The following is a 20,850-nucleotide window of genomic DNA, read 5'->3' as shown; positions in this document are numbered from 1 at the left end:
AATTTTTTACAACATTTTCCCTTGTACTTCTATTCCAACTTTTCCCTTACCTCTCTCCACCCCTTCCCCTAGATAGCAGGTCAGTCTCATACATGTTAAACATGTTAAAGTATGAAGATTTCATTCTTAAGTAAAAACAAAACAAACTTTTTAATTAAATATACTTTGTTGTCATTTTTCATGTGTATATTAAGAGATAATAATAAATAAAAAATGAAGAACCTTTGAAGCATAGCTGGATTTAGCCTCATAACTTTAGATGCTCAAGGTCTAGCAGGTTTTTTTTTAAATTTCCATGTCATGTAACTTTATACAAGTAATCATTCCTATACTAATATGACAGTAGCTTCTCCCAATGTCACTATTCTTCTACCTTAGTTATTTATAAAAACCATTTCATTCTAGATCTTCCCTCAGACAAGAGGCCTCTTACATGTGAGATTGTTAAAGGTTAAAGACCAAACATAGATATGAAAAAAGCTGTCTAGGAATTACTACATACAGGAGCTCTGGCCAATTAGCTCTCAGTGAAAATTAAGAGCCAAAAAAAGAAGGCTACTTGCACTGATATGGCCTAATAAGGCTTTTTCCACTAACAGGAACACTACAACCTCAGACTGCATTGCTGCAATAGACTCATCTTGGTCCCTTATTTAGATACTGGTATAAATGGAAAAAACTGGGGTAGGATTTGAAGAAATTTTGCAGGGCTAGAAGATGCTCTTTATCTAGTATCAAAGGGAACCACTGGCTCATTCATTCTCCTTTCACTGGCTAATTATCTGCAATCCAGTGGGCTTACTCTTTTCCACAATAATTTATATCATTCAATAAATCTCACTAGAATTTATATGAGTTGCATGTTAGATTTTGATTCCAATTTTTAGTAGTGTAATGGTAATATTTACCATATAACTACTGATTTAAAGAGGCAGAGCATTCATTGTTAAATGCTGAGAAAAGCTTTTTTTTGACACCTGAAATTAGTCCCATGAACCTGAAACAGTGAATGCTACTGGAAACTGAGAGCAATGTTAAAAAAAAAAATCAATAAAATAATTGAAAAAATTATTCTCAGGTTCATCTTATATCTTTTATAAGCTATATTTTGTTCATGAACAACTTCAATTTAAAGAAACAAAAACATTTACTTACCCTATATGTACACCCATCCACTCACTAATAACTTCCAATACCAGAAATAATTTGGTCCTATAGTTGGTTAAAGAGCTAACTCTACCAACGATCCTCTTAATTATTTTTAGTTTTTCTTAGGTGCTGTTCTATTAGAGAACATTTAATTATAGCCTGAGGTAAATTGCTATTACATAGCAGCTACACAGGGAATTCCTTGGAACAGTTAAACAGTAGGCTGCAGTTTGCAGAATAACCTACATCTGAGAAGTTTAGGCAATATTTTAAAGAGTCTCTCAGTTGGAGATCTGCTGCCAGGACTTTATAACAGAGCATGCTGTCAGAAGTGGATTTTCTTTTGAGCACAAAGTCACGGGAGAAGAAAAATTCTATAGTTGGGAACAAATTAGTCAAAGCAATTATTTTATTTATAAGATCCAAGCCATCCTTAGATCTTTCCCCAGAAAACAGATCCCAACATCTGATGCTGGCAAAGGTCAAAGACTAATCACAGGAATGGAAATGATTATCATATTAATAAAAACAATTTTGGGGGGGTAAAGCAATTGGGGTTAAGTGACTAGTTAGGAAGTATTATATGAAGTTGGATTTGAACTCAGGACTCCCGATTTAAGAGCCAGTGCTCTATTCACTGTGCCATCTAGCTTCCTCTAAACAATTATTTAAAAAGGAAATATAGATAGAAAATCTGATTACTTGAGCCACTTGGAAATAGCAATCTTTAAAGGAAATATAATCCAAATAAATTATCTGCTATTAATTTTTCATATTTAAATAGGGGAAAAAAGGAGTCTAATTCTGTTTATGAACTTAAGAGTAGCATAAAATAAAAGTAAAATTGACTTTTAATCAATTTACATGAGAACAAGGAGAAATAGATAAAGTAAAAGATCTCGTCACTGACCAGATCTAAAGTGTATTTAGGGTAACCCTTTATTCCATCTGCAGCCTACATGCTGTCTCAGCCTTCCTTTTCATAACAGTTTTTGGACAGAGTTCATGAGGTTATGCCAATTAATCCAAAAGTAGAGAGGCTGGCAGGATTCTGACATTATTCTATAAAGTACATTTTTTTAAAAACCACAATTTTTCCCTTTCCATTTTAAGGAAAATGAAAGCTAGTTTGTTCAGTTGCTCAAAGGTTTCAGATAGGAGAAAAGGATTCATATTATTAGTTTTATGCACAGAAAGGTGTTTATCAGATAGAAAACTAGGGAATAAAAACAGAGCAAGAAAAAACACAAGGAATGAACACAAGAAATGAAAACATATACAGACATAAAATTTTATATGGCTGACATTAATGAATATTATACATTAAGTAGGTAAGGAAAATGACCTTATTTTCTATAAAAGAATCCTGGGGAAATGTTCAAAAATCGTCTTCTCTACAATGCTTTTAAAAATTTCTAAGCTTTAAAGGGTACCAAGGTACTTGTTCAGCAAGCTAGATAAAAGATAGTAATTGATTCCAAAAGAAATATAGGGGAGACAGCATTCCTCTTTTACTGACACTTTCAGGCTTGGTCTATTGTTTAAATATTCTAAATAATTTTCTTTTTAGCTAAAGGACTTTTCAAGTTCTAAAATTCTTTTATTTAGTACAGAGCAGTAGCAACCTGCATTTGTTCCTGCTTTCCATGGAACCAATGAATAAAAGAAAAGGCCTGATGGGAAGCCTTATGAATTGATGCAGAGTGAAGTAAACAGGACCAGAAAAATAATACAAACAATAATACAACAATGAAAAAAGAGGAACAAAAATACCAATGTTAAAGCTGTATAATCAGAACATCCAAGTTTGTCCCTAAAGGAAGAAAAAAATGTATCTCTTCTCTCTCCCATCTTTGCAGATGTGGAGGGCTATGGGTATGGCAGCACTGTTTTCTACTGTCAATTTGTTTAGTCTGCTCTCCCCTATGCACCTCTTTTGTATTCTGTATCTTTTTTAAAAAGTATGCTTCACTCCAAAGAGAGGAGAAAAGTCTATGTTGGAAAATGAACATGATATAAAAACTAAAGACAGTGATGAAAATGAAAAGGAAGAACAAAGTAAAAACATGTTCAAATGGCACTGCACCGCTCAACCACAAGACTGGCTCCAAAGTAGAGCAGCTCATGATATTTATTGAACATATATGTAAGATGAGTCACTAACAAGTTACTGACCTCTGCTTTTGGTCCCAACGAAGGATTAAACGAATTGTAGCTGCATGTCCCCAACTTTCTCCTAAGGAAAAAAAAAATATAACAATAGTAAGAGTATCTTGCCTTATGTACTTGGTGGAGAGCAGTGTTTCAGACTAACTCTAATCACCAGCTACAGTCTCTTTTAATTTAATACAATATAATCAGCCCATTAGGTTTCATCAAGCTCAGAACATATGTTGTATAATGAAAATACAGTACTGTAAATCATACATTTTTTTTCTTTTAGTTAACTTTATAGTCTATCAGGCATTATGCCAGTCAGTCTTCCATACCACCAGATCCATTCACATATTTCTGTCACAAGGAGAAAAGTAAAACTCTGACATAGTATTCTTATATTTAAGTGCTTAACAGAGGAATCCAGAGATGTTTTGCCAAGAGAGTATTCTAGCAATACTAATGAATTCCCTCCACCTCTTAGATTCTTGTTTTTTTTTTTTAACTTAAGTCAAGTGGCACTCTTTTCTGAAGCTTTTCCTGATTTCCCCAAATATTAATATTTCCCCTCCTCCCAAAACCTTTTATCTATTTTATATGTATCTCTATTTTGACTTCTCCAGGTGGAATGCATGCTCCTTAGTTTCACCTGCCTGTATATCTTAAGCACAATAACCTGGAGTAAGTATTTAATAAATGCATGATCTGGGTAAGATTTAAGATGTTTGATGAGGCAACAGTAAAGAAACTTTGCCTAAGGCTTCTGAGTATTGTGTCTTAATTTGTTATCTTGTATGTTCTTCTAAAATAGAACATATCTCACAAGAGAATTAAGTGTATCTGAGTCTCCACAGCCAATTCTAAACCTTTGAGAAATGATGATATTCTATCTTTCAGGTTCAGAGAGGGTTTTGGGACAGTATGTGAAGCTGGAAGAAAATGATAATTCTTTGTATCTACCAAATTGCTTCAATCAATTGAAATTTAATACCACCACTGACTGCTGCTTGAATTTTAATATTTGAATTGAAGCTTTAAAAAAAGTACCAAAAAGTAATTTATAATAAATAAAAACTTTTATTTATCATGCACTTTGCATATGACATTATTCTAGATGGAATATAGGTAATTTACTATTTAATTCAGTGATCCAAAATTCTATTTAATTAAACAATTATCAAGAAAGTCTCAAAAAACTTGAGTAGTAGTATTATAATAATAGTAGTATAAAAGTAAAACATGCTGGCCATTTTTCATGTCAAAAAGTTTTCCCCCCATTAGGCATCTTAAAAAAGGGCATGGAGTCTAGACTTAACTTTTGCTCCTGACTCCAATACTGACTGAGTGACCAGGACAAGCCTCTGAACTTATCTGTGTCTCAATTTTCTTATCTGAAAATGAGTGTAACAAAACTTGTATGATGTATGAACTTAAAGGGGGAAGGTTAATGCTCTGCAGTTTACACTATCAGAGTGACATATACAGTGTGAGCCATTATTATTTAATGATGGGAAGGCTCTCAACTTTGTTCTCTAATATCTCAAAATTTCTAAGTCTTTTTCCTTCTTCAAAGCTAATCTCCTTCTCCCTATCCTATTTTATTCTATTCGAGGCATAGATTCAACCAACTATCTCCTTCTTACCTATATTTTCAGTATCTCCTCTATTTCTTCCCAGAAACATTATTAGGTCTTTCCAATACTAAAACAACATTCTATTGGAATCTGTTACTCTTCCTCTCTCTTCCCTTATGCTGATGATTTCCTTTAAAAATTAGCTATACTGGCTCTGGAGAGAAAATCTAGATTCATATCTTCCATGAATGGAAGCTTCTCCTGGGACCATTAGCATGAGGACTAGTGACCTTTTACACCACTTGCTGCCTGGCCTCAGTTTCCTTCTCTCTCCTGAATACTTCCCTTTTCCTTGGTGCTCTGTATTGTTAGCCTCATGGTCACCATTTTCTCCTGGTTTTCTTTCTTTATGGGTTCCTCTCTCCATGAAGACTCCTTCCCAGGGCCTGGCTCTGTTTTTCACCATCATGCTCTAGCAAGGGTTCAAACATTTGCATGCTTTCTTCTGAGCTCTACATCCATATTTCTGGCTGCCTGTTAATGCTGAAAGGATCTCAAGTTATTCAGTCCAACCCCTTATCTTACTGAGGCTCCTGGATGTTAAGTGACTGATGGTCAAACTTAATGATGCAAAAACAGAATTTGAACCGAAAGTCTTCTCAATCCAAATGCAGAGTTCCTTCCATTAGATCCCTTGCCTACCTTCCAGCACCTCAGATTCAACATATTCAAAAACAAACTAATTATCTTCCCCCAAAACTGGCTGTACTTTTTGAAGCACCCTTTGCTGTTACTGGCATCATTCTCCCAGTTACCCAGGCTCAACACCACTTCAATGTGATCCTCAGCTTCATTTCTTTGCCTTCTTCCCATAATTAATCTGTTGCTTTAAGATCACTCTTGAATCCATCTTCTTAATTCCAGGCTTACTGGATCTCCTGTAATCTTCCTGTTTCCACTTTCTCTCCTCTTCCAAACCATTTTCTATATCTGCTAGGTTAGCATTAATAATGTAAAAATCTGATCATGCCAATCTTCTAAAAAAGCATCTCCCATTACCCAGTGGATAAATATAATAAACTCTTCAGCCTGGCTAGCCAGCCTAGGACCTAATGACTTTTCCAGTCCCTTATTCTACCTGTCAGTATAAACATGAGGCATTCTGTAATTGTTTCTTCACTGACTCTATGAAAGTTCAGGCAGGTCTTATATGAAGTTAGAAAAACTTCAAGAGTGCACTCAGCAATAGACTAAGTATTTGTTGTCGGAGGACTAACCTAGCTGAGTATGGAGATGCTTCTCCTCCACAAGTCTAGTTACCAGTTCAAAACATGAATACTTATGCTATTTAGTACTGCTAATGCAGAGAAATTGGAATCTGTATTCAATAGAGAGTGTCCCCAAAATGATAAAATCATAGATTCTCAAAGAAATATTACTGTTATCATTTATGAATTTTATGTTTCAGTCTGATTATTCATCATTTTACAAGTGTGACTGCCTGTGGGTATATATATTTCATATTTTTTAGCTTCACATCATTCTCAAAAACTGTTATCCTTCAACTCACTCCCATTCTCACCTCAGACTGCTGAAATGACCAAGGTCAAATACCAAACTATTCTCTATTCTTCTCTAATCTTCCCTGGGGAAAATAGTTTCTTGCTTGCTTCTGCATTCTCACTATCACTTGCTTTGTGCCTCTCCTTTATACTTATTGCTTTATGGTTATATATTTATGTGTGTATAGAGATTACATAGTATTATTATCTATATTTTTGTACATCTCTGATCTTCCTCAATAGGTTTTAGAATACTGAACTCCCACCATAGTTTCCCTTTTATAGTCTGTCCTCTAAAATAAGAAGGAATATGTAAATCACATAATTTTACATTTTAAAAAACTCCACAAGACAAAAACTGATGTTTAGAGATGCAAGTCACTTAATCATAAACTATTTTTTGTTGGCTGGAGAATTCTTTTTGAAGTACCACACCTATTTCAGTTACTGGATATTGCAAATAACTAACAGTTGAAAATTTCTCCACTCGAAACGCAAACTACCTGTTACATTTTACTTCAAAACTTTTTGAAAGGCTGCCAAAAAGCTGAGATAAAGAAAGTAGAATGTGAAGATATTCAAAGGGCTTTATCTATAAATAATTAAAAATCCTATGTTCCCTAAAGAACTATCCTAAAATTATCAGTAGGATGATTTCAGAATGGCCTGGAGAGATTTACATTAATTGATGCTAAATGAAGGGAGTAGAAGCAAGAGAACATTGTACACAGCAACAACAATATTTGTGATGATCTACTCTGATGGATGTGGATTTTTTCAACAAGGTGATTCAGGACAATTCGAATAGATTTGTGATGGAGAGAGCCATCTCTACCCAGAGAGAGACTGTGGGGATTGAATGTGGATCACAATATCATATTTATACTTTTTTGTTGTTCTTATTGCTTACTTGGTTTTTTCCCCCTCTTATTTTTTCCCTGTTTTTGATCTAATTTTTCTTGTGCAGTATGATAAACGTGAAAATATATTTAGAAGAATTGCACATGTTTAACTTACATTGAACTGCTTACTGTTTAGGGGAGGTAGAGAGGGAAAAATTACGGAACACAAGATTTTGCAAGGGTGAATGCTGCAAACTATCTTTGCATGTATTTTGAAAAATAAATAGCTAATGTTCAAAAAGTTATGAAACTGTGCATACCCTTTGATCCAGCAGTATTATTACTGGGCTTATATCCCAAAGACATCATAAAGAAAGGAAAGGGACCTGTATGTGCAAGAATGTTTGTGGCAGCCCTCTTTGTAGTGGCCAGAAACTGGAAACTTGAGTAGATGCCCATAAATTGGAGAATGACTTAGTAAATTGTAGTATATGAATATTATGGAATATTATTGTTCTGTAAGAAAGGACCTACTGGACGATTTCAGAAAGGCCTGGAGAGACTTACGTAAACTGATGCTGAGTGAAATGAGAAGGACCAGGAGATCATTATATACTTCAACAACATTGTACTATATGATGATCAATTCTGATGGATGTGGCCATCTTCAGCAATGAGATGAACCAAATCAGTTCCAATGGAGCAGTAATGAAATGAACCAATTACACCCAGCGAAAGAACTCTGGGAGATGACTAAGAACCATTACATAGAATTTCCAATCCCTATATTTTTGTCTGCCTGCATTTTTTATTTCCTTCACAGGCTAATTGTACACTATTTCAGAGTCCAATTCTTTCTGTACAGCAAAACACCTGTTTGGACATGTATACTTATTTTATATTTAATTTATACTTTAACATATTTAACATGTATTGGTCATCTTGCCATTTAGGGGAGGGGGTAGAGAGAAGGAGAGGAAAAATTGGAACAAAAGGTTTGGCAAGTGTCAATGCTGTAAAATTACCCATGCATATAACTTGTAAATAAAAAGCTATTAATAAAAAAAAAAGAAAAAAAATAGCTAGTATTACATAATTTTAAAAAATATCTTGAAATCGTTTCTTCTGTCCCCAGCTGTACTTGCATTTCTGTATAGCACTCTTTTCTTCATAATTAAGAGAAGTGTACTAGAAAATTTATATAACAGAATTAATCCTCAGAATAATTTTCAACAAGTAAACTTAAGTTTAAGAAATGCTAACCGAAAGAAAAGAATTTGAGGGGTACAAATTCTACCTCAGAGATTTCCGAGGATGAATTCTTATGATTCTTTCTCTAAAATGCTACAAATGAGTATGAACTATACACTTTAGATTTTTAGTAGAATAGTAAAAGGTAGGATTATAATAAATCCTTTATTTCCTATTTTGCAGTATAGTGCCATACTCAAAAAGTATTTAGTTAAAAATAATTCTGCTCCTCTCACCTTCGTGTCTCAGTAGCCAAAATTATTATAGAAAATAGGAACCCCCTATGTTTACATAGTAAAACAACATGAATATTATATTTTAAAAGATTAATTTACCCAAAGCAGGCACTAGTAAGGACTGATTTTTATCAATCTTTGTTGTCATTTGATTAGTCCAAATTACCTATAAAAAGAAAAAGAAAGAAAATGAGCTGATACTATACTCTGCTTTCTCTTAAGAATGAATAAATCCTTTGCCTTTTATTAGAAATTACTATAGAGCAACAACTAAGTCTTTGGCCAATTTTTTGAGACCTTATTTCTATGAGGGAAAAAAAAAGCTGATGCTAAAAAGAAATCTTGTCAATAAAATAATCCGTGACTTAAGTGCTAAGATAAAAAAAAAAAAAACCCTCATTTTTTAACATTTAGAATTTTCTCATTTAAAAACAAAGTGAATTTACCCAAATAAACACAGTAGGTGATTTATTATGCAAATATGTATAGTTATATAAGATACAGCAAAATTCATAAAGAAAACAAAAAATCAAATTAAAAGCTAAAGTATCCATATAAAACTGAACTACTTCCAACTCAATGAAATTCCTTTTCTAGTTTCTCTCTCTCTCTTCTCCTTTTTTCCTGGGTCCTCTCTTTCTCATTTTCTTCTGTCATTTAAAAAATTTCTTGCTCAAGTCTTACATCTGCTAACAGTACTTAGAGCTATTGCTATTGTCCACTGGTGGCAGTCAGAGGTACTGACAGATAATCTCTGGATCAAACAGTAGTCTATGACTAATAGTTTATATTTTGAAAGCTAAGCTTTTTCATTTTTCTCTCTTTGAAAATAGTTTATTTAACATTTATACATATTGGATTTAACATATTAACATGTTTAACATGTTAAATTGAATTGCTTGCCATCTAGGGGAGGGGATGCAGGAAAGGAGACGAAATGCAAGGGTCAAAGTTGTCAAATTATCCATGCATATGTTTTGAAAATAAAAAACTTTAGCATCAACCCTGAAGTCAGGAGGATCTGAATTCAAATCTGGTCTCAGACAATTAACACTTCCTGACTGTGTGACCCTGGGCAAGTTACTTAACCCCAATTGCCTCAGCAAAAAAGAAAAGAAAAGAAAAAAGAAAAAAAAAAGAAGAAAGAAAATAGTTTATTTATTATATGGTATGGAGCCCTAGGAGAGGAATAGAGGTGGACATTGGGAGAGATTTTGCTGATCTGAAAAACGTGATAACATAAAATTTATTTTAAAGAGATTTGAAAGAGTTGAACAGTTTAATAGCATGAAGGGAATAAGGAAGTTAAGTATTCTAGAACAGGAAAAACAAACATTAGTAAGAATAACTTAAAACAGAAAAACCTGTGCTGCCTGGCAAAAGCATACAAAAACTTTTAACAATCAGAATTTCTGATACTCCCCTAATACCAACCTTTTTTTCTGATAAGTGAGATTTATATTGCTTTTAGATGGAAGGAATAAGGAACTTTCCTTCTTAGAGATGTGCTTTTCTCTAACAATACTATCATGAAGGAAAAGACTGAGAAATGGTTGCCCTGTTTAGCTAAACAGAAGTCAATAGATTATTGTGCTATAGTCAAGAATAGTCACAATACTGCTAGAAAGTCTGTCCTCTAGCTTCCTTTTACAAGTATCTAAAGCTTCCAGAAAACCCAAGGATAACATCAAATTACATAAATCTTAGTTAAGTGGATGTCTGATTGTCTAGAGTTGACAACACAAACAGTAACTTTATCTTTTATGACTAGCTAGATGACAGTCAATAGAGTGCTAGGCATAGAATCAGGAAGACTCATCTTCCTGAGTTCAAATCTGGTTTGGATACTTACTAGTTATCTGACCCTAGCAATCACTTACTTCTATTTGCCTCAATTTCTTCATCTGTAAAATAAACTAGAGAAGAAAATGGCAAACCACTCTAGTATCTTTGCCAAGAAAATCATAAAAGGAATCATGAAGAGTCAGACATAACTGAAAAATGTTAACACCAAATTTCAGTTTATGCCATAAATGCCTTTTTTCCCTCTAATTCTTTTTGCAATTATGATTTTTGTTTTAAAAATTTTCATTATTTTACCCACTACATCCCACAAGGAAGAAATGACCAGAAATATTAACTTCTGTTTTATCAAGAATATTTCTTAAAAATTGGATTTTGTCTTGCTAACACATATTTATAATCTAATTACTCTTTGCAAAAATACCTGAATAAATTCTATCATATAAGGAAAATATTAAGAATAATGACTAAAATTTCTATGGAATGACATTTTTGCAAGAGAGAAGCACCAAGCATCGCTTAGAATTACAACCTTTCACACTGGCTGAATATTTCTCAAACTATATAAATAGCTCTAAGTAGAACATGCCACCTACTGGCCACTTAAGAGTGATAGAAATCTGGATAATGACGAATGAGCAAAACTAAGACGGAATACTATCAGTTTCTACAGGTGACAGGAAATTCCTACATACCTATTGTTAGGGAAAATTAATAACAACAACAAAGATAACAACAAATCAGTAACAGCAAGGTGAATTCTCTATTTTCAGGTATTAGCAGAGAAAATTTGGAATTATTGCTTACCAGATATCCCACAAAGTCAAAGAAAACTACTACCAGAATTGGCATTATTAGATAAAGCAATGACTTCACATAAAGGAAGAAAAAAAAAATCTCACTCATCATAATGCTCACTTTGTCTTACTAAGTCAAAGTCTAATTTGCTACTTGCAGGCACTGGAAGGTATAGTAGGTAAAATCAGATATAATTATGAAACTTTCTTGATCCATAAACTTACAGCTAATTTGTGATTATTTGCCATGCTAATCAGCTGCTGTGCTAGTCCATTCAGTAACCGTGTTCGAAGGGAGAGGTCATCAAAATCATGCCGAAATGGAAATGCAATGCCATCTACTATAATCAGCTGAACCTAAATACACAAGAGGTAACAATGCAAAGTCAACATTCAGTTTCTTAAAATTTACTAAAAATGAGAATGCTAAGGAAATATGAACTAATAGTTAAATTAAATTAACTTTAGTTAGTTAAATTCAACTTGAAATCCAGAATTTCACTTTAACAAGTTATTTTAAGGATTAGTTATGACTTTATACAAGTTAACCATCTATACAACTTTAGATTAATGTAAGAATTGTTAAAAACTGGACTTTATTAGTCAAGTGATTCATTATGCTAAAGATAATAATTCACCTAATCATAATAATAAGAGAAATTGTAACATTAAGCTTTTAACATTGTACTATAATGTTGGAGAAACTGATGTAAGATAGAGATTAGAGAGTTTTTAATATTTTATTTGAGAGGGAGAGATTGTCTGGGGCCAAAACATGATCCAAATCAATCCCAGCAGACTGAACAGGACTTGAAACTCAAAGCATTCAGTAACCAGTGAAGAATTCCAGGGATTTTTTTATAGGGCTCCAGCGATCAGGAGAGACAAAGGGTGGTGGGAGTGGGGTAAGAGCACTGGTGAGCAGGAATTTCCAGGAACAGACCATAAATTTGGTTCTGACAGGTTGGGGGTAAGGACCATAAATTCTTGATAACTTAGGAGGACCTAGGAGCCAGAATGTCTGAAATAGAAGATCTCCCCCTTATCTGAGGTTAAACATTTACAGTTTATGACCCTAGAATAGCCAGCCCTAAGTTATATCAGTCCTAATGTTTAGGAAGGGGGTTGCAACCAGGGGGATTGAGGCAGAACAATTCAAATGAACTGAAACGAGGCAGGACAATCAGGAAACTGAGGCAAAATAATTAAAGAAAATTATGGCATAACAGTACTTATCACATAAATATACCATATTACCATCAAAATACAACTTAGCATTTACTGCTGATTATAGCATATTTGAAGTTTCTGTCCAAAAGATTTCATTCTGTATTGTTTTGTTTTCATAAAATTTTCCAAGACAATATCTCATGAAGATTTAATGAATTTTAAATGTACAATCTTGTTTTACTTGAAATATACCAGAAATTCGTTATAACAATGCAAAAACTTTAGTATAAAGTAGACCTGTCCTTAGCCCCATTCAAATAGGCTGATTGGTAGATAATGGAATATCTGTAACTTCTATCTATGAGAGTTCCAAGGCACTGCACCACTGAAATCTAAAAGGAGATAAGAGTCAGAGAATTCATCCTGCCCAGATCTTTCCTATGTATTTGTCACATTAGAATTTTTGCAATATATATGACAAAACTGATCACCTACTAGATCAGCACTTCAGCACTCTGGGAATGATTGACTCTCTCTAGCTAACTGTGGAAATCAGGGCCAAAGGACCTAACTGTTTGGCGATGATGGGAAAATAACCCTTATTAGCCACTATACAGAAAAAAATAATGATTCAATGGATCTTTAAAGGAGAATGAAGCCCTCATAAGGAAGAAGTCTGTTTGAACCTTTGAGAGTAGTCAAAAAAATGAGTAGTTTTAAAAGAATAAGAACTATTTATTGTTTTATTAGATAGAATAGAATGTTAATCCCAAACTATATTTTAACATAATGTGACCTCTCCCTTATTCAAAATTCTGACGAAAGTTACTACAAATTGTTGTCTGAGGGAATGAAGTTGGAAAGTGGGTGGGATGTGGAAAGAGAAGATATGGCATTTGGGGCAATTCTCTAAGCTAAAAATCCTTGGGCTTAGAATGTGAAATTAAAAAAATATATATGAAAATTGGATTGTGAATATAAGAATACTACAATTTCCAAAGATAAAAATATTTGGGGACTCAAAATGAGTAGAGATAAGGATGGTGGGCATAGAAAAACAAGAATATTTTCAGCTTTGACCTATTCACAAAAAATGATAGCATATGGGATTATCACTGGGGAAAGCATTATCAGTAAAGAAAATGGATCAATCACGCAGCTAGAACAGGTATGAGCCTTACTGTTCTACCTTTTCTTCCTTTCTTCCCTTCTCTCTGTTCAAGCTCTTTCCCTTTCATGTGCCTTCCTTTTATTCCCCTCCTCCTTATGAATGAACTGATATCATAATCATAGATGAGAAGAAACCAGATGCAACCAAGCAGAAATCCTTCACCTGCAGTTATAGTAAATTTTGGGGAAAGACCACAAGAAGTTAACAGTTTGCTCTTGTTCTTCTAACCAGTCTTTATGACTTCCTAGCTGCACTCTTCACATTTGCAATGAGAATTATGCTTCCATTCTGAGTGATGAAATTCCAAAATCCCACAAGCAGATTCCTGCTTAACCTAGAATTTAAAATTATACCACATCATACATTATTATTTGCAATATATAGCATTAATTTAGAATTTTACAGTGGTGATGTAAAGCCAATAAAAACTTTCTAATGGAATATGAACATAAATAAAGCTATTTTGTCCTAATGGAATGGTGCTGTTGTAGTTTTTTAAACAATGATGTCTCTCCTGAAAAGGCAAGTACATTATTTTCTTGATAAGCTTAAAAAGTTCTGGAACAACGACAAATTGTTCTTTTGACCATGCTATGTGAAGCCCTCATAGATTTATAAAAATGAATAGAATAATTGGATTAAAGCTTAAGAATAATATGCACTGCTCAGGAAGAAAAACCAGTATAGCTAGCAACTTTTTCTAAATTGGAGCGCTTAACTTTGTGTGTACTATAGATAATTGTTGGCTGCTCTTTTAACATTTTTGGGGATTTTGTTAACATTTTGTTTTGGGGAAGATCGTAGAATAAGACAGGAAATTGCCTGGCTCTTCCAAATTTCTCCATTAAAAAAAAAGTAAAATAAATGCCTCAAGGTGAATGTTAGAGTGGCAGAAATAATGAAGTCAGGGTAAAGCAGTTATCCAGCCTACGTTGGCTTGGGAAGACTAGAGGAAAGAGCAGACTTCCCAGGAGGTGGTCTGGCTAGACTGAAGTGCAGATACCTCCAGGCAGATGAATCAACAAACAATAAGCCCTGAGGGCAGCAAAGACAATATGGAGGGTCAGACAACTGATCCGGGAAGCTTCCAGGGTTCACTGTTGTGCTGGACAGGGGACCCAGGTGAGCTCCCAGACTGTAGTTGAGAAGCAAGTACATACCAGTGAATAGTTTCAGAGGGGTAAGGGCCCTGATGGAGATGGTCACTCATAGTGGAGTGAGGCCGTGGTTTTGGTTTCAGGGCAGTGTTGAGCTTAGGTTTTCAGGGCAGTGGAAAGGGGGAGGGACAGCAGGGAACAAAAGCTATCTGTCATGACAGCTTTGCAAGGGACATGGTCCTTACAAGGAACAGAGAGAAATACCTTAGATCAGGCTGCTGAACAGAAAAAAAAGAGCACAAAAAATCTGAAGCTTCAGACATTATCCCCCCCACTTCAGAACCTGACTCTCACATGAAGAAAATGACTCTCACATGAAGTTAAAAGTTAAGAAATAAGCTAATAAAAAACGAGAAAGAAAAAGAACACAATCATAAATAGCTACTTTGTTAGAAAAGATTTGGGTTCAAATTCATAGGAAGAATGCAATTTCTACTTAAAAGAAAACTGTAAAATGGTCACAAGCCCAAAAAGAATTCTTAAAATTGCTTTAAAAGGACTTTAAAAATTAAATGAGAGAATCTGAAGGAAAAATTAAGAGTAATTCAAGAAAATTATTTTTAAAAAGTCAACCAATTGGAAAAAGAGATGCAAAAGCTTATGGAAGAAAACAGTTTCTTAAAAATTAGAATTGGTCTGATGGACTTAGCTCTCTTCAACAATGAGATAATTCAAACCAGTTTCAAGTGTTTAGTTTTTGAAGAGAGCCATCTATACTCAGAGAGAGGACTATGGGAACTAAGTATGGTTCACAACATAGCATTTTCATTCTTTTTGTTGTTTGCTTGCATTTTATTTTGGTTCTCTCTCTCCCTCCCTCTTTTTTATTGGTTGGATTTGATTTTTCTTGTGCGGCAAGATAATTGTATAAATACGTACGCATATATTGGATTAAAAAAAAGGAAATGGGCAAGGGAAAGCTAAAGACTTTAGAAAACAGCAATAAATAATAACAAAATAAAAAGGGAAAAATAGAAAAGAATGTGAAACATCTCATTAGAAAAACTACTACCACAGAAAATAAATCAAAAAGGGACAATATAAGAATAGCTGGACTGCTAAAAGTTATAAGCGCAAAAAAAAAAGTTTAAACACCATACTTCAAGAAAATATTGAGGAAAATTACCCTGAAGTTTTAGCAGAATAAAAATTGAAAAAAAAAAAAAAAAAAAGCACTGATCACCACCTGAAAGAAATCCCAAGATGAAACTCACAGGAACATTATAGCTAAGTTTCAAGGACTCCAGATCAAAAAGAAAATATTACAAGCAACCACAAAGAAACAAATGAAATACTGTAAAGCTAAAGTCACACTAACTGAAGATTTGGCAGCTTCTACACTAAAAAGAGCAGAAGGTATAGAACACGATTTTCTGGAGAGCAAAAGAATAACCAAGTTTTTAACCAAGAATAACTCGCCCAGCAAAGCTGAGTTTAATCTTTCATGGGGGAAAAAAAAGACTATTTAATGAATTAAAGGATTTATAGATATTCAACAGGAAAAGATTAGGGCTGAATGAAAAATATGACCTACAAAAATCAAAAGAAACAAAAGAAGTAAATATGAAAGACCAATTATGAGGGATTTAATAAGGTCAAACTAATTTACTTCTTATATGGAAAATGCTATCTTTAACTATTAAAAAATATTATCATTACTACAGTAGTTTGAAAATATATATATATAGAAAGCTTGAGGTTAAAAGTGTGATAGGATGATCCTAAAAAATAAAATTGGCTAGGGAGCGGTAAAATGGAGCAATTATCTTATATGATCTCATACAAGTGAGGAAAGACTGTTAAAATGGAGACCAGGAGAGGCAGTAGAGGACTGATAGTGCTAGAACCTTAGACTCATCAGAACTGGGTTAAAGAGAGAATCACTATAAAGAAGGGAAAGGGACCTGTATGTGCACGAACCTTTGTGGCAGCCCTTTTTGTAGTGGCTAGAAACTGGAAACTGAATGGATGTCCATCAGTTGGAGAATGGCTGAATAAATTGTGGTATATGAAAATTATGGAATATTACTGTTCTGTAAGAAATGACCAACAGGATGATTTCATGAAAGGCCTGAGAGACTTACACGAACTGATGCTGAGTGAAATGAGCAGGACCAGGAGATCATTATATACTTCAACAACAATACTAGATGATGACCAGTTCTGATGGATCAGGCCATCCTCAGCAACAAGATCAACCAAATCATTTCTAATGGAGCAGTAATGAACTGAACTAGCTATGCCCAGAAAAGAACCTGGGAGATGACTAAAACCATTACATTGAATTCCCAATCCCTATATTTATGCCCACCTGCATTTTTGATTTCCTTCACAAGCTAATTGTACAATAATTCAGAGTCTGATTCTTTTTGTACAGCAAAATAATGTTTTGGTCATGTATACTTAGTGTGTATCTAAGTTATATTTTAATATATTTAACATCTACTGGTCATCCTGCCATTTAGGGGAGGGGTGGGGGTAAGAGGTGAAAAATTGGAACAAGAGGTTTGGCAATTGTTAATGCTGTAAAGTTACCCATGTATATATCCTGTAAATAAAAGGCTATTAAATAAAAAAAAAAAAAAAAAAAAGAGAGAGAATCACATGTATTTTTAGAAGAGTATAAAAGTCTGATTAAGAGAGCAAGGGGATATGATAGAAGAATTAATTTTAGAAGAGTATGCAGATCAAGAAATAAAAGAGTAAGGGAAGAAGACAAGGAAGGGATTCTTTGAAGAATGGCAGATTAGGGAGGTAGTGTTCAGAAGTAAATTAGATGTTTAAGGAGGACTAGAGTAAAAAAGAGAGGGAGAAAAAAAGGTAAGAGAAATAGGGTGGCGGCAAATAAATATACAGCTTAGTAATTACAATTCTGGATGTGAATGGCTTGAATTTACCTATAAAATAGAAATGGGTAGCAGAATTGATTAAAAACCAGAGTCTGGGGGATAGGCAGCCGAGCGGGCCGGGCAGCGATGGCGGAGGCTGGCGGCGATGATGGCCGCTGCGTCTGGCTCAGTGCCGATAGGACGCAGGCACTGCTGGCCGACGGGACACGCTGCTCTTTGACTGCGACGGGCGGTTGTGGCGGGGAGACCCGCGTTCGGGCGCTGCCTGAGGGCTCTGATTGCCATGGGCTGGGCAAGTGGCTGGGCTTGTGACCAACAACAGCAGCAAGACCAGCGAGGCCTACGCCGAGAAGCTGAAGCTCCTGGCTTTGCGTCCCGCTGGGCCCGCGCCGCCTCAGGTGTTGGCACAGCCTAGCGCCGCTCTACCTCCGCAGCGCCTGAGGCGCGGGTCCTGGCCAAGGCCTACGGCTGGGCAGCCCGGCCCTGGCCGCCGAGCTGAGGCCGTGTATCGCGAGCGTGCCAACCTTGCAGGGCGCCGGTCCTGGGACTGGCTGGCGGAGCCTTTGAGCCTAAGCGTGCAGTGGTGGTGGCTTCGACCCCACTTCAGCTACGCAGAGCTGACCAAGGCGGTGCGCTACTCCAACAACCGGCTGCCTCCTCGGGCACCAACATGGACAACCGGTCCCGCTTGGAGGGCGGAAGCTCATTGCCGGTACGCTGTCTGGTCCGAAGCGGTGGAGATACGCTCCAGGGCAGGCGGAGATCAGGTAAGCCCAGCAGATTCATCTTCGATTGTGTGCCATGAGTTCGCCTCAACCTGACCGCACGCCATGGTGGGAGACCGTCTAGACACAGACATCCTCCTGGGGTTACCTGTGGCCTCAAGACCATCTTGACTTTACCGGGTCTCCAGCCTGAGGATGTGAAAGGCAATCAGCAAAGTGACTGTTCTTCTAGGAACAAATGGTTCTTGATTTCTATGTCGACAGCTATAGCCATTATACCAGCTCTTGAAGATTAGAGAGTTACAGTTCTTTAATTCTCCAAAATAAAAAATAAAAATCAGTTACCTTAATTAATGGTTTTGAGCATGTACTCGTCTAGAGGAGTACAAAGAATGTATTGGAATTTTAAAAATCTTAGTTTGTAAACTCTGCAATTGAGCTGGGGAGGGGGGGGGGGGTCGAGCAGAGGGGATGATTTTGTTTACAAATTTCCTCTATTTTAAGATGCACTTTGAAAAGGAGAGAAACATTGTAGTGGCTCCTGACTGTATTTTGTTGGGAGGGAGGGCCCACCGCAATGCCTGCCTCCCAGGGATTCAGCTAACTTCAGAGTTGTAACTGAAGCTGCAGAGTTAGGAAAGGGAGAGTATATCAGACTTGTGTTTAAATTTATCTTTCAGAAATATCTGAAATTCAAAGTTTATTCAGGGATAAGCCTTTTTTCAGGCAGGGAGGTGGGGCTATTTTGTGATTTCTGAGAACTGATAGAAACCAAACTAGGCCGGACCTCAACACCTTTTTGTCCTTGGCGAGCCTCGGCTTAGAGAGGCCTTTGCCTTAGTGTTGCCAAGACTTGGGGAAGGAGGAGGGCACATTCCCATTTGGAAACCCTTCATTAAGGTTCTGTTCCCATTTCTTACCCCTCCCCTTTCAATTCAACTGCACTCTGATTGATGTCACAAATGGGCATTTGTTGCATTTCAAACTCGGGGCCCTTGGGCCTTGCCTTGCCTCCATCCAGATGTATCTGTAAAATCTCAGGATAACTCAGAAAACCTGAGGACGTCTCAATCCATCTTCAATATTTATTTAAAATATTAAGTGAAGTTTATTATATAGAACAGTTTTATGAAGTGCGTGCTAGAGAGAATGTAAATGGTGTCCACTTTACCCAGTCTCCTTGTTTTAGTACCGCTGTTTAGTGAACTGAAAGTGGATATTGGTACCAAAAACTTATTTTTTTACTTTTGAACAACTTTGTAAAGTGGTGGAATTAAATCTTAATGTATTACTTGGTTGTTCCTCATGTCCTAAGAAGAATATTTTAAGGATTTCAAATACTTGCTTAGGACATGTGCTGGCAGTGCTTCTGTGGGTGGTGAAAGAGCTTCAGGTTCTCCTTAGGCAGGCCAGGCTTTGACTCTCATTAAAGAGAAGCTTAGAGCCCTGACAAAGGTGCCTCATCTTAAGGAACAACTTGCATAACTGCACCTGTGTCTGGTAGTGGGAACAGCCAGGGATGGTGGGGTCCTTGTAAGCAGAAGGCCAAAGCAGTGTAAGGCTGTACATGGAGCTTTGCAGTCTATGAGACCAAGACACACACAGCATACTACCTGGGTTTAGATGCCAGGAATGTAAATTTTGTCACCTGCCCTAAACAAGGGCAATGGAGATACTTAGTGCCTATAGAAGCTGGAAATATGCACACCATTTGGAGCTTCCTGTGGAGGCTGAAAGGGCATCCTCTGGCTTCTGATCTTTCCTGGGCCATAGGGCACCATGGAAATATGGTTCTGTACTAGAAAAGCTGATAGAAAAACTCTCCAAACAGTGCTAATGGGGTTGCACAGCATGATGGTAGGACTTCACAGGAAAATTCACACTTGCCCATGGATGGATGTTCCCATAAGCAATAAATACACAGGACTTACACCTGTCTCTTCAGCTTCTTCCATAGTCTCAGCTACAGACAGTAAGTAGGTACTGTTCTTTGGCACTGTCAGCTGTGTCTGCCATGCATCCCAGTTTTCCTCTCCATGTGATTTACAGAAAGTAAATTTTTGTGGTTCAAAAGCATGGCTCTGCCAAATCAGGTCAAGGGTTCTTAACAATATTAAGAGTGTTACAACCCAAAGTCTAAAGTAGAGGGAGTAGGTATATCATATTGCCTGTTTGGGTTAGTTTTCTAGGTCAGAAGCCTCAGACCCTTGGTTGTCCTACCTGCCATGGAACTGTACTGGTGAAATGTTTGTGAATCTTCCATGCCCTTTGGGGTTCATCCCACTGTATTTACCTGAATTCATATTAAACTTACAAACCTGCTCAGAAAAAAAAAAAAAAAAAAAAAAAAAAAAAAAAAACCAGAGTCTGACAATATGTCATTTATAAAAAATACATTTAAAAATAAGAG

At 35.9% G+C, this 20,850-nt stretch overlaps 1 protein-coding gene across 2 annotated transcripts in view; it reads right to left on the bottom strand.

Annotated features, from left to right (window-relative positions):
- RAD51C (RAD51 paralog C) overlaps nt 1–20,850 on the bottom strand; it is a 70,539-nt gene that overhangs the window by 18,665 nt on the left and 31,024 nt on the right. For both annotated transcript variants that reach the window (XM_023502141.2, XM_012548060.3), the window contains exons 5-7: nt 11,594–11,725; nt 8,868–8,934; nt 3,325–3,385 (exon numbers count right to left, since the gene is read on the bottom strand). In XM_023502141.2, coding sequence (XP_023357909.1) covers nt 3,325–3,385; nt 8,868–8,934; nt 11,594–11,725 — 260 coding nt within the window. The remainder of the gene's footprint in view (nt 1–3,324; nt 3,386–8,867; nt 8,935–11,593; nt 11,726–20,850) is intronic.

The sequence above is a fragment of the Sarcophilus harrisii genome, chromosome 4, assembly GCF_902635505.1.
Source record: "Sarcophilus harrisii chromosome 4, mSarHar1.11, whole genome shotgun sequence".
Lineage (NCBI taxonomy): Eukaryota > Metazoa > Chordata > Mammalia > Dasyuromorphia > Dasyuridae > Sarcophilus > Sarcophilus harrisii.
This window is presented reverse-complemented; position numbering and strand designations above follow the sequence as displayed.